The sequence below is a fragment of the Pholis gunnellus genome, assembly GCF_910591455.1.
Source record: "Pholis gunnellus genome assembly, chromosome: 7".
Taxonomy (NCBI): Eukaryota; Metazoa; Chordata; class Actinopteri; order Perciformes; family Pholidae; genus Pholis; species Pholis gunnellus.
The window spans coordinates 3,849,721-3,864,780 of record NC_136533.1 but is presented as its reverse complement, the minus strand read 5'-3'; the positions used below and the strand labels follow the sequence as shown (position 1 = coordinate 3,864,780).

At 42.2% G+C, this 15,060-nt stretch overlaps 1 protein-coding gene across 1 annotated transcript; it reads left to right on the top strand.

The window, feature by feature from the left end:
* Nucleotides 1-210: 210 nt before the first annotated feature.
* nts (neurotensin) lies at nucleotides 211-5,837 on the top strand (the record flags this gene model as incomplete). The annotated part of the gene is made up of 4 exons (XM_079163824.1): nucleotides 211-271; nucleotides 1,260-1,321; nucleotides 3,992-4,198; nucleotides 5,684-5,837. The coding sequence occupies 4 exons, from the start codon at nucleotides 211-213 to the stop codon at nucleotides 5,825-5,827; spliced, it is 474 nt and encodes a 157-aa protein (XP_079019950.1). The 3' UTR covers nucleotides 5,828-5,837.
* Nucleotides 5,838-15,060: the final 9,223 nt, after the last annotated feature.

Genomic DNA, 15,060 nt, shown 5'->3' with positions numbered 1-15,060 from the left:
AAACGGCGAGGAAAGGGGAAGCGTGTTGGGAGCTGGAAGAGAAGAAGAAGAGGAAGCAGCAGCATCACTACAGAATCCCCTCTCCAGCCTCTTTAGCGGTCTGTGTCTGACCTTTTAACCTTATGGACTAGATTCCTCCGCAGGTGAATTCTTCAGTGTGGGATCCCTTATTTTTTTTTTCTTTTAGTTTTTGTTTGTTTTCTCATCAAGATGCAGGCACACTTGGCGTGCATGCTTCTCCTCTGTTTCACGTGTGGTGGACTTTGTACAGGTAAGCACCCCGGGACTCTTTCAACTGGCATCCTGCTATGATTTCATGAGTAATCATTGACTTCTTAAACAGTTACTAAATAAGGGAGGAAACCACGAGACTCAAGCAAAGTATGGATCAAGTCTTTGCCTCTTGCATAACTTCCTGTGTGCAACAGGTGCAGTATTGAAAAACTGCACTCTCTAAATCATGGAAATATTTATATTTCTTCTCATGTCAAAGCTTGTTCATAGCATAAAGGTTGTCTGAGTTTGGGTTTTCTGGATTAAATGCTGAAATACCCTGGCGGCCAAAATGATTTATTCCTCAGGTAGTTATTCCTTTTTTCTGGTCCCACAATTGATCAAAAAATGACTTCAGGAGGCCAATAACTTTGAAACCTTAGTTAATTGATTCCAGTAGAAATATTTCTTTTATTCGTCTTATTCTCTTCACAAGTTGTGATTTATTGATTCAGAGTTTTTCTAAAACCATTTAGAACCCATTTCAACCCACGTTTATACACAAAAGAACCTCTAAATAAACCACAGCAGAGCAAACCATATTTATTAGATGACATTTAAAAAAAATGTGTGTGTATATATATATATATCACATTAAATACAGGCTATTACGAATCACTGTTGTAAGATGGAACAACTTAAATTGAATCATCACAGTCAATAACAGATGTTGGATTAACAAAGCTTTATTGGGTAATGTGGGTTTGGCTTCACTCTCAGAGCAAACTGGGAGCTCCGTAAATCAACAGGTGTCAATCAAACGAATAAGAATGTGGGTCGTCTTCACATTGTGCTCGAGATGTAAATGTTGCAAACTCTTCCAGCTCACGAGGAAGATGAAACAGTCGAACAGACAAATTGATAACGAGCACTCTCTACTCCCATATCTCCTTGACATTTATGAGTCAGCAATCACATGGGGTTCATTAAGCTCTTGATTAGATTTGGTTGAAGGTTATGAGACAGTTTCTCTTTGTGACCGACAGACGTCGACCAGGATCAGCGAGCGCTGGAAGAGGAGCTACTCAGCAGTCTCTTCACTTCTAAGGTACAGGGGTCCCTCTTTCTTTTTTTGTGCAAATGTAACATCAGAAACAAAAAAGCTACAACCCACCAGGTCAGCTAGTGACCCTTCACCCAACACACAGGCTGCCCAGGTGGTCTCGGTGCGTCAGCCTCACCTTTTGGCTGTGCTCATGGGAGATGAATCATTTACTGTAAGAGGCTTCAGGGACTAACTTGGCTTTTAGACCGACCTTGTTTTGATTTGAGATGAAAAGATGAGCTGCGGGAAGTTATTGAGTTGGAACTTAATGCTTTTTAACACACGTCTGGTGGCGTGAGCTCAAGGCGAGGCAGTCGATGGAGAGAGTGGAACCAGTGGGCACGAGGAGACGGATGGCGCGAGCGTAATGAGATTCAGATGGAGCTGACGGCGTCGCAAACGACGCATCTTCCACCATAACGATACACAACCGCGGTGCTCGTATATACGCAGACGTGACGGTGACAAATCAGCCGCGTGATTCACTGCTGCTGGAGGTTGCTCAGAGAGAGGGCGATGATTGAAATAATAACCAGCCGGGTGACGGAGTGCTCAAGAAGCTGTAAAGTGCAGAAGATACTTGTGGCTCTCTATCTTAACTGTAGCCTTCACATTAGGGCTGGGCGATGTGGGGGAAATCAATAATCACGATATTTTGGACCAAATACCTCGATATCGATATAGCGACGATTTTAGAGTTGACTATTGCTGCCTTCAAAGGCTATTTAAACGTGGATGTGGATACAATGACTAAAAGCAAATCCGAGAACAACACCTGTGCCAAATTAAGATATCCAACATGTGAGACGATATCTGGCCTCATAACGCGATATTGATGTAATCATTTCTTCAGCCGAGCGCTAAATTGATTGATCTCCACTCTTCTTTTTATCTGATTCAATGCAGGAGAGACTTCCTCTCTGCCTCTCATTTCTCTATTGGACATGACGGCTTTATTCCACAGCCAGGGTTCATCTATCAGGCTGGCCGATTTTGACATTGGCCCTTGTGCTCCCTCCTCACTCACAACATTTGAATGCAGATAAGGCTTTTCAAGTGCATTTAAAATGCCAAAAGAGTAAAGTATGGCTCCTTTTTTTAGCTGTAGCTGAATGTTGGTGGCTCTGTTGCTATAAGCTGTCACTGACAGAAAATCCAGTCGTGACAATTGAGAGAAAAGGCTGATTTGTTAATAATAATTGGTCTGCTGGGGATTGTTAGGGTAGTAGACCCCTGCATTTGCTCATAATCCCATCCCGGAAAGTTATTAATTACATCAAGGGAGAAGATCCTGATCAGCTCCATCTTTCATTTTAAACCACCCCTGACTCCACTCATAATTCAAAACTAAGTGAAAATGCATGAATGATTTGTAAATGTCAGTGGCAGCTTATGTGCCGTCCCCGGTGCGTTGTTCATTCGACGTCTCTCTAAAGCTTTTATTGCATGTCTTCCCCCCGCCGGGCAAAAAAAAAAGAAGCAACCTGCGTTTCATCTCTTGGCTCCTGTCTTTGCAACATCAGAGGAGACTCTATTCCTCGGGATGTTCATGAACAACGCAAAGTCTCAGAGGGCTTGTGGCCATCTAAACAATTTCCCCTCGCGCCCTTAATCTCTCCATCATCATCAGTGACACCCAGGGGTCTTTGTGTGGAAGATCTCTGGCCCTCGACACGCATACGAGGCCCCGGGATCCTCCACCGCTTTAAAGCACTACAACTGGATTACAACAGAACAGGCTGCAGCTAGATGAGGTTAGATGTGACTAGCATATCACTCTGGGTGTCTGGCGCCATGAGAATGTTTAAGAAATAGCACATATATCTTAACATCAGCGAGAGGTAAGAGCCTCACATGCGTCCTCAGCGCCTCTTAAAGGGAACTGCCAAAGCGTTTACTGCTTCAAGTGTAAAAATACAGCGGAGGAAATTGTTTGCATGTAGAAAAAAACCTCCGAAACAGCAAACAGACGACAGCACTTCAGTGGAACAAATGAATTGCATCGAGGTGGTTTAGCAGATCACTAAGGAAGGCTGACAAAAAAATTCAAAATCAATAAGTGAGATTCAGAGCTGGGACTCAATACAAAAGAAAAAAACATTGTGAAAGACATATCAATGACTATTTTGTCTGAAATAAGAATTACCCCACAATATGACCACATGGACAATGAGCAGTAAAAACACAATAATAACATTAACCACAACATTCCATCGTTTCTTCAGTAGTATCATTTCTATAGTTGTGACCAAACATGACTACAACAATACGATGTTAACAGAGCATAGCGGGGCTGTTGGATTAGATTGTATAAGTGTTCTCGTTATTGTGTCCACCCCCTTTTTGCCTGGATCTAATGGTCAATATAGCACATTCATGACAGAAAAAGTTGAATATTGAATAGAAAAAGGCAATAAATAGACGTTAAAATAATAATAAAACATCTTCATGGTGTAAACATCGGGTTGTTCAGCAACTGTGCTTTTACCCTCTGGTCTGCCTCTTGGCCTCAACTCAATTTACACTTAAGTTCACAACGTTAAACGAAACTTCAATTAAATGATCTCTTCACAGTGACGATCTAATTAATTACCATGATTTGAATTTGGAAAAAAAACAACAATCACTTCCTGTATTCAATTCGAAACCTCCTCCCGTGTTCCTTCTTTGCAGATGAAACAGAATAAGCAGAGTGCCTCCTACTGGCGTGTGTCGCTGGTCAACCTGTGCAGGATGGTGAACAGCCTGCGGCAGGAGGGCTGGAGCGGCGAGGAGGAGAAGGAGGAGGGCGGCGTGCTGAGGGAGGGGAGCCTCCAGCTGCACGAGGAGCTGTTCAACCTGCAAATCATCTGCCGAGCACTGCAGAGCCGGGGGGAGAGGGTGAGACACACACACACACACACACACACACACACACACACACACACACACACACACACACACACACACACACACACACACACACACACACACACACACACACACACACACACACAGGCACTTTGAAGATGCGTATTATTGTGTGTTTCTTTGTAAGTCTTATTGTCCTGCTGCCATACAAAGATCTTCAATACTACAATGGAAATAAGTTGTCTTTTGACCAACCCTATTATTTTTGTTGATACTTGAGCAAGGTATAGATTTTAGCAGTTCAATATAATAAAGTATGATGAGTTGAAGTTCCAAGGTTTGTGTCATAAATTGGGGACGACACACATCTTTGATCAAACACACTTCCACAATGTTGTGGATGTTCTGATTGGTTTCATAATTAAGTGCTGCTCTATCAATAAACATCCATATGGTATTCATAACTATGTTTTGAAAGTGTATTATCACCTTAAACCTTGAATCATTGTAAAGTTTCAAATGTTTTTAAGCATTCTTAGCCATGCAAATCGATTTGAATAGAGCCTTCCCCGACTGCTGGTCGGTGCTCGGGCCCTAACCAGCCAGTAAGGCAATAACCGCATGTCTTTGTCGATACGAAATCCTAAAAATACAACACACACTCACAAAAACACAGGAACATACATAAAGGCTAAAGGCCTTAACACACCAGGGGCGTGACAAACACTCACCCGCGTCTATTTAGCATGAAACATTTCATACCAGCAGCGTAGTGAGGTTGCAAACACTTGTTCAAACAGATTCATAGAGGCAGAGAGCACAGGCACACCAACGGTCTGTCTGATGTCAACCATTGTGTCGGCTAAACTACCGTCAGCAGAAGAATCCAGCCAGCGCGGCTTCTGCCAAAGTTGGAAGGAATAAGGAAGTTTTGCCGACAAGATGCAGCCCGAAGGAGCCTCCGTGTTGTTTTCAGTTCCACACAATAGCAATTGGTTGATGCTTTTATTCGTGGTGCGAAAGCTCAGAAAAAAAGAACCCCGCGGAAAAAAACAACAGCGTAATATTTTCATTCTGTTGTCATCTGAAAGTATTCATGACAAAAACAACAGTTCAGAAAAAATACATTGACGTGCCAATTAATCATACAGAAAAAAAGCTCTCCCCCGCGGTGCAAAGGCCTTCACTCTAAATATCTCATGCACACACAGGCCCATCCATCCTTGCTCTCACCCCTCCTTCTCATCCCTCCCTCCCTGTCCTACATCATTTTCCTTCCCCAGCCTCTCTCTCTCCCTTTTTTGGCTTTCAAATCTTAACACGGCGACTGCAGATTAGCGCCTGCTTTGCCATGCATGGACGCCCAGAGGAGAAGCCCTCGTTTAATCACAGCTACACCGGCGTAGCCTCCCATTATGCTGCCACTCGGCAACAAAACATGTGTTCGCCTGACATTTCCTCATCGTCGTGTGACACTAACCCTTCCGCCGTGTCTCTCTCTGCCCCTTAAAACAGCTACTCCATGACTCTCAAGAATATTTAGAGGAGAACAGTGACACTCCGCTGAAACGAAAATCACCTTACATCCTGAAGAGGCAAGCAGCGCATACCACCAAGTCCCGGAGGCCGTACATCTTGAAACGGAGTACACTTTACTGACCACCATCAGGCCGAGGTGACGTCTAAGAGGACCAGACAATATACTTTCTGTGAAGATGTGATTGTGGTTTTGTTTTCTCTCTTCTTGTAGCCGCAATGGTTTTTTTTTTCTTTCTTTTCCCGTTGTTGTTTTGAACCATGTCAGACCCTTCGATTGTATGTCCAGCATTGACGCCTGCCTGTATTCTGCTCCTGTCAAGTATAGGTCCTGAAAATAAAATCCTGAGCATCAAGCAAAATGTGTATTTCTGAGAAACTATATTTATTTACTCTATTTCTTCACTGCACTTTGAGGCTATTTTGTTTCAAGACAAATGATTAAAGGATTCGTGATACAAAACCAGTGTGACGTGAATATCTTTCCTTTTTATATAACAGCTCACCACTTAGGCCTAAACCAACCTGCTACTAGAAATATTTAGCTTGGGCTCCTGAAAAGGACATTTGCGTATAAAGAAACGGCATCGTCAATTGACCCTTCGCTAAGCCCCGCCCCTGCTGTCAGAGCTACCATGGAGCCCACACTGTCACTAACTGCACTCCCTGAAGAAATCTTATCAAATTTTTGGGTAAAACTCAAATCTGATTGCAGAGAAGCAGACAGAAGGGTCTACAATGTGAGTTTGAAGGACATATACAAGACACCAAACTGACTCAGCAGTGAAGGTAAAACCTATAGATCTTAGTGTAAAAGTGAACAACCACATCATCGAGACAGAAGACAGTGAAAAAAAGGAACACAGTTCCTGTAAAGCCCCGTAGGTCTTTATTCAATGTTACCATCATTACAAAGCTAAAGCAGTATGTGTAGACATTAACTTAAATAGCTAGCCAAACATAAACGTGCTAACGCTAGTTAATGCTGTGCTAACATACTCTGCTTTTATGTAGAAAAGTAACGTTTTACAAACGTATATCTCTTTCCAACCTCTTCAGGTAACGTTTAACCAGAACTAGCTCTAAATCCACCGAACCAGCCTGAAAATGAATAAAAATCTAAAATGATTACATGAGAGTCTGTGGAGCAGAACCGAGTAGTTAGGAGCTGGCTGATGCTACGCTATCATTGGCCAGTCTGCATTCGAGGGGCGGGACTTTTCTCCCGGATCACATTTGCATTCGACTGCTCACGAATACATTCAATCAAAGTCCCAGGAAGTCTTAGTAGGGAGGGGGTCGGGATAGACGTGTCAAACATGCATCCAGGACGCCAATGTGTGAAACCGAAAGTCACCGCACTTATTTGAACCCAAAACATATTTGATTAAACTTAACCAGGTAGTTTTGTTTCCTCAAGCCTAGACCGGTTAAAACACTATAATGTTGACATACACATGTGCAGAAATGCGGATATGAAACTTATTTTTGGTTCAGAAACGTCCTGACTCTGTTGTTTGCTGATACGTACAATGCCAACATTTATTCTGGCGAGTAGGTTGAATATTTCTACAGCGCCATATGTATATGTATATGTATGTGTATTCATCCGCTGCTGAAAATAGTCCCCAACAAATGCTGTATTTTTATAAAGGTTGGCTAAAGACTTTCTATATGAACGAGATTGTTGAAGAGCAGACAGATGCTGTCAGTCTGTTAATGCAAATGAATGCAAAAAAGCATTTCTGGATGTTAAAATTCAGCACATGCCACCTTTTAATTTCAGCACAGTACACGTTGGATCGGGATGTGCTCTTATTAGCATCTGCTGTGCTGAACATTTTTTCAAAGGAGCCACGAGGTACTTGGACTTCAGCAGATAAAACAGACTTTGACTGTGGCGAGTCTTGGCCTTGATAAATGTCAGTTTCATCTTCGAATCAAAGTGCTTGGGTGTCCTTCTTTGAAACTCGGCTCTTAACCCTGACAGCCTGAGAGGCAGGATTAAGAAAAAACGCGCTTTGAGCAGCCTCATTCTGTTTGTTCTGAGAAGGTTAGCTGCAGGGAAAACACGGAAGCAGTTTCTCGTTTTCTACATTTTTAGTTTTTCTCGACCAATTCACACGAGCACCTGCCCCGTTCACACGGTGAGCAGTGCTGGTCGGTCTTTGTGTGGAACATGACCGCTATTCCTTCCTGTAAAAGTCGCTCTCCATTTGTTGATTGTGATTATATCTGGTTGGTTTTATATCAACGTAGTCTATTATGTTCTAAATAATAGTTAAGAACCATATCTAGCTGTCCTGGCACATGTCATTCAGTGCATCCAATGCTATATTTCATCGTGATGATGAAATATCATTTTTTATATTCTCTCTGGTGAAGTAGTACGGGTGGATTTGAGTTTCTCTCGAAGGGAAAAACATTTCTCTTCAGCAGACACTTTACTGTGAATCAAAACAATGCTTCCTTTTGATTTTAGGTGTGTTCATCTTTTCTTGAAGGCCTCCCCATCCAACAAGCTGATCCGGCACCACAGGATTAGCAGCAACAGCTTCTTTGTTGTTTAACCTATGAAGCTACAGGTACACTTGCCAAGACGTGTTGAGTGATACATTAGAGCGGCACAAATACTGAATGTTGCTCATGCTGCTACCAGATGTAACCAGTAACAGGTTTGAATATCAGACTTTTGTGATGTACAGTAATGTTTTTGGTTTTCACAAAATGCCGATCTGTAAATATCATAAGAATCTTTTAATGTGAGCACACAGACCTCAAAAAATAAAATGAGGGCTGCTTGATGCCCACTCTAAGATTCAGGTACAAATAATATAACGAGACACCTCAATCACAACGCTTCACAAGAGCAGACGGAGGAGATGCAGTAAATGGACTCTCAGGGCTTTGCTTTGGATCAAAATGAGCCGTAAAACCCACTAAAGTTACTGTTACACATCTATCTCCAAGGGTCAGCACACCCAAATCCCAAAAGACATTTTCACAGTGGTATGAGGTCATGCCGACAGTTTGGGCCTTGAGGTATTATATCTCCAGTTTACTGCGAATAATCCAATCCAATCTTTTTGAACTGATTTTCAGTGGGTCTATTTCTGTGGTAGAAAAGCATTACGATGAAAAACCTCAAATCTAATTTTCCAATTCTTTGAGCACTAGAGGAGAAAATCACATTCACCTCCATTGTGTTGGGGTGACAGCAGAAATCTCAGAGACCGCTATCTTAAAGCTTCGGCAGGTAAAACGTAATCTAACAGCGCTGCTCGATACCATTGGCTTTGAGGTCAATCAGCCCTGTAATATGAGAAGTTAGGGGGCTTTCTAGGTGCTCTATCAGTTCTATATTCTTGTGAATATAAAGGGCCAGTGTGTAGCATTTCGGGGGAAATGGAATATAATATTCCTCATTATGTTTAATTACAACAAAATTATGTTCCCACATAACTAAACTGCAATCTCAATTACGTTTCAGGGGAAATGTATTTTCTCCCGGATTATGGTTGCAGTCTGAAACGTGTGACAAAACCACCCCCCCCCCAAAAAAAAACAGCATGGTCGTGTTTAAATGGCTTTTCTAGTCTTCCGACCATTCAACTTGCTTTAACACTACATTCACCCATTCACACCCATTCACACACTGATGGCAGGGGCTGCCATGCAAGGGGCCACCTACCCATCAGGACTATACCATTCACACACCACAGGCGCCGCTTGTGGGAGCAAATTGGGGTTAAGTTTCTTGTCCAAGGACACATGGACATGGACCAGCAGAGCCGGGGATCGAACCGCCGATCCTCTGATTGAAGGACGACTTACAGAGTCCGCCATGTTGCACCGCCATTTTTCTACAGTAACACAGAACAGTCAAACCAAACGATGGAGAGAATTTTGCGATTTTGCAATAGCTGAAGGGCCACCCTAGTCCTCCGACACACTTGTGAAACTGCTGTAATGGGAGTGAAAGAGAGGGAAGCCGTGGTACAGCCAGCCGATTTCTCACTTCCATGGCTTCTAAATTTGTGTTATTATGGTATGGTTGTCCTCTGGGAGAGGCGAACGGCATTACCATGGTTTTGCACTCAGCGACTGATGTTACATAAATGCACATTAATGGTATCTCTTAATCCAGTCTTCACAGACTGACCCCAGACTCAAGTTACACTGATGTAGGCATCTGCATGTGTACGCATCTCTGTTCTAGATTTGTATCCACTTCAGGTAGATTTTTATCCACTCAGGCTGTTGAATTACAAAGCTGCTGTTTAAATTTCCTCTCAACAAATACTGCCAAGGTTCCTCATAGTCAGACACTCGTGACTAAATGCTACAGCTTCAATTGGCTCGGGTTGAACTCGCATGTGTCAAGTTGTTCCTGTGTAGCAGGAAAAGGGCAGATTTTCCACAAATAAAAGTAAAAGAAATAGCGTATGCAGCCTTTCATGTCAGTGACCACCAACAGTGTGTGTGCCCATCACAGGCAGCGGATGGCAGTGTTGTTCAACTAGTCAGCCATGGTTTACAGCGGGAATATGTCATAGATATACAAGCATCCCTTCAGGCAGAAGAACAGCTTATTGAAAAGAACAAAACAGACAGAAAATGGCAACCGAATCGCCTCAAATAACAGCAGTAAAGCAGAAGTCTGTACCAATAACCTTGTAATGACAGTGTGACAAGACTGAAAAAACATCCAAATGCACATGCTCTCTACCGTTTTCTGTTTCAGCTGCTTCCTGCAACAAACTGAACCAAAGAAAGCACCAGGAAGTAATCACAATCCTGCAACGTGGATTTGAAATGCAGGAACAGGCCATTGTAATCTGTAGTGTGAGGTCTCTCTTTTGACTTGGATTGAGGATTAAGACCTTTTGACAGATTTATCTCATGCACACCCAATTTGAGACATCGGTGCTTTGGTTATTGAGCAAATCTAGAGGTGGATAATGCAAAACAAACCCAACCTACAGTTCCTTTCTAGCAGTTACATACACCACACTTTCTGGTTTCATTCTTATCTATATTCTAAAGGTTTTTACAGATATTTTTTCATAGCCTGATTTATAGAACTTTTTTTTTCTCCTAAAAACATGGCGAAAAAGGATTTTGTCTGTTGACAATATTTTCTGATTTATGGACTGATTCCAGGAGATATCCAAAGATCCCTCTGTTTAAAAACTTTGACTCTAATATGTTGACGAAATGAAAATATAATTTGTAACCTTTCTTCAGCCAATATTCAGATTTCTAGTATTGAAATGTATGTAAATTAGCACATATATATGATCATCTTTAGAGAAAAACATTTGTCTTAATGTCAGTAATCAACTTGGGAAGTTTCATGGTGATATTAGTTCAAGTTAAATACGTGTGTACTTCATCCGTTGATGTTCTGGGAGCATTACACATCCACCTGAGATCATACAGCAAAACGTGAATTCACAAAGGTAGGATTACAATCACAGCAATGATTTGTTTGCTCAAAAATGTCCCCTTTACAGCTCGCAGTTAATTACCCAGAGGCACCACAGTTAATTTAGTAATATTTAAAAAAATAACTTAAAAAGTCTAAAATTCTCCCCTAAACACAATGAAACTTGGCCGACCCTGATTGCACATTTTCCTTCTCTGTCCAGGGAGTTACTTTTCATGGAGTCATTTAGCCTTTTCTCACCTTCAAATGAAAACCAACCTGCGCTTCCAATAAAAGCACTGAATCACAGTCGGGACCCCAGATCCCCACGGCAACAGATATTGGAGGCGTCCTGAATGCTTATAAAGATGTGTTTGTGTTTTAAATGGTAAATTGTCCCGCCATGTGGTGAAATAGTACTTTAATAACAGTTCAACATTAGAGAAGGGGACATTTTCTGAGAACCCTGACTTCTCCTTTCTCTTCCTGTTCTTGGGTTAACACGTGTACGCTGTGTACCAGCAGGTGGCAGCGCAGTGCAACAACAGACTTTGGTAACGGTATAATTACAAGAATATTGTTTTGGTTTTGCTCCACCAAAATAAATCAAAAACTTGTCTCTGTGCTCTCCCTAAATATCACCCAGTCACAATACAGAAAACCAGCTCTGACCTTAACTCTAACAGACGATGCAGTATTCCTATTGTTATCTACAACTGGTTCATTTTAATCACATTCTGCCACCCATATTTCTTACTAAAAAGTGACAGTGTGAGGCCTCAGGCTATCTCGGATTAGTTACAATGTCAAGGAGAGGTGCAGTAACTTCGCGTTGGATCGGGCCCAGAGCTTTGAGCTGAAAAATGGAGCTCCAGACACTTAAATGTGATGGTAGCAGGCAGAAACACAGTTACAATGATAATCCTCTATACTGAAAACTCATGGGCTGGATCCACACAACAGTCAGCTTGTGCTCATAAATTACCCCCAGTTATGTTTACAGCTTTGCTTGTAAATACAGTTGAAGTCTGTTCGTTGATGAATTAATTAACTTGGAGTCTTCCACCGTCACAATACTGAACCCTGAGTGGACAGCAGCTGCTCTAATTCTAAAACAAATCTACTGAGTTTCTGATGAAAGGGTTGACATTGTGAGACGAAAAAAACACAGATGTCACGGTGGTAGAGACCTGTCAATCACTGTGTAGCCCCGCCCCTAAAGCATCCCCTGCTTCATGGTCTGTTTGACTCTAAATGGACCATAATGTACTAAATGAACATCATGCTGTATTGAAGAAGACTTGGAACTAGAGATTGAGACCATAAACTCATGTTTACAATGTTTACTGAGGTAATAAATCAAGAGAGAAGTAGAGTCATTTTCTCATAGACTTCTATACAACCAGAGGAGTCACCCCCTGATGGCCATTAGAGAGAATGCAAGTTTAAGGCACTACCGCATTGCCTTCGCTTTTCAGAACCGGAGGTTGCCGCCTGGCTCGGAGATATATAGGCAAGAAATAGGCCATGGAGTTCCTTATAAGTGATTAAAAGAATCCTAAATCAATCCTGAACGTCAGTGGCAGTCAATGCAGCGAGGCTCACATTGGAGTGATGGCCAGGACAGTTTGAGATGTAGTGGAGCCGCATTGCAGATGTCCCGCCCATATACCCTTCAGAACCAATCGCGAGCCAGCTTGTTAGCGAGAAAGAATCACAGCTGTCAATCATGACGTCACACCCGCTTTTGATAGCATCATATAACGACCTAAAGGGACAGAAGCCATCTTCGTCAACATGTATTTGACGTGTACTTTGACTTTGTTATTTCTGCCCAGTCCCATCCGCTAACATGGAGGAGGCAGGGTTTATGACCACTAGGGGGCAGATGTTTTGGCTTCCTTTTTGTCCATCTATTGTCTACATTGAGTTCCAATAACTAATTATTCACATAAAAAAATGAACTAGAAGAGTGCATTAGTAGCTATTTACTTGTTGAGCACTTTAACTTTACAGAACATCTATCAAACATATGTCAGTAAACAACTCGCAGGAATGCAATTTATCATTATCTCCACATCAGAGCAGATCTGTCAGTTTTTTTTGCAAATTTGCATGCCGCCTCAGCAGATGTCTATCAATATAACGATGCTTGTGACCCTGAACAAATTCCGGCTTAGCACGCCTCCCACACCCACAGGACAAACTGCACCCTGCGTGAATTAATTCAACTCCATTAAAAACCTTCATCGACATCTGCCGCTGCAGCGATGCTCGGGCCTGCTTGTCTTGGCCTTTCTCCAGCCGGACGCCTCTTCAATTTAACTCCAATTTGGAGTTGGTGGATGTTGGCTGACAGTTTGGAACTTTACGGTGAGATACTGATGAGCGTCTTCTACTCCTGCTCAGGGAAAGTCATTCTCTCATCTGGACAGCATTGCAAATTGCGCAAAAAAAGCCAGTCCGATCAAGATAATGGCTTGTGAAGGAATGAGATTAGCTCCCTTTTGTGAGAAATCTGATTGCGTGGGTGGGACGGTGGCATAATAAGTGCGACCTTGTGGCAGGGACCAGCTGAAAAAGTAATTAGGCCTCACATATGGGCAGAATTTCTGAAGCCTTCAGCGATGGCAGTGCAGGGAAAAGCCATGTCGGAGCTGTTTATTGTCACAGGTGTGGCTGCCAAAGTCAGTTGTGGATAGTGGTCCTCTGGTTACTGAGAGTTTAGATAGCTGGTAGAGACAAATTACAACAAAAAAGAGACTGAAGACTCTGTTCACTCAAGTTGTTTCTATTCCAAAATAAGTCAGAGCCAGTGTTTGCCATCTGAACAACTGATTTTGTCATCTGCTAAAATGACATCTGAGATACCTCTGAGTCTAACACTGTCTCCCCAAAATGACTTCCTTGACTTCTGAATTCTCCAAAACTATTTGGTGAAGTTTAGTAAAATAACATGACACTACTTGGCCCCAAAATTGCTACGCAGTCACTTTATTAGACGTTAGAGCGTCTTTAGCTTCCTTACTGCGAGTATCCCACAGTGTAACGGATATTTGAGCGGCGGACAGTTCCAAGAGGGATTCAAGTCAAATCTTTGGGACTTGATTGGACCGCTGAAAACTGGGCCCTTTCATAATGTAGCATGATACGGAGCTACAGGCCTGTGGCTCCTTCACACACCTCCTGTATCGCAAACAGTTGCGCATTGATTGATAGATGGATGTCATGATATTATTGGTTTAAATTGGTAAGCTTACATACGCACATGTCATATTTTGTAGAAAAGGTGATTGGATTTTGATATAGAAATACAAAGAAATGGATCTTTTGGTCATTTGTTTTGCATATATTGTTAGATAAGTGCATAATACGACCAGGGATGTGATCTAAATGCATGAAAAAGGCATTTCATTGTGACTTTAATATTGCAACATGCACAATAGAAGCCCTGTGAAAAGGTCGACTTTCTCCCTCCTCCCTATTCTCATTTTGTATCTGAGTAATTATTAATCAGTTTATTTGATACTTTAAAAATGAAGGTGTATAAATGACCCAGGCTAGTTTAGTTTTGTTTCACAGGTTCGTAGGATTTGTTGTTGCCTGAGGCGATCAGCTGCTCAGCAGCTTGATCCAGAGAATGTTAACAGGTTTGCCTCGTTATGTCCTTTTAGCAGTGAGGGGCTGCGTTTAAGGTGTAGGAAGAGAGGTTATGTTCTGCAGTAAAAAAACATTTTATAATACTTACTGTGCTCATCGGTATGGATCCATAGATTGAGATGCAGCAGTAACGTAGATATCTTGTATTAATGGTATGGTCTTTATTCTGTGTGATTGGCATGTTGCTCGGTTCAGCTCCCCCTAAACTGACCCGGGCAGTTGGTGTGTTCCAGTTAGGTGAGGCTAAGAAAGTCTAATGCCAAGAGAG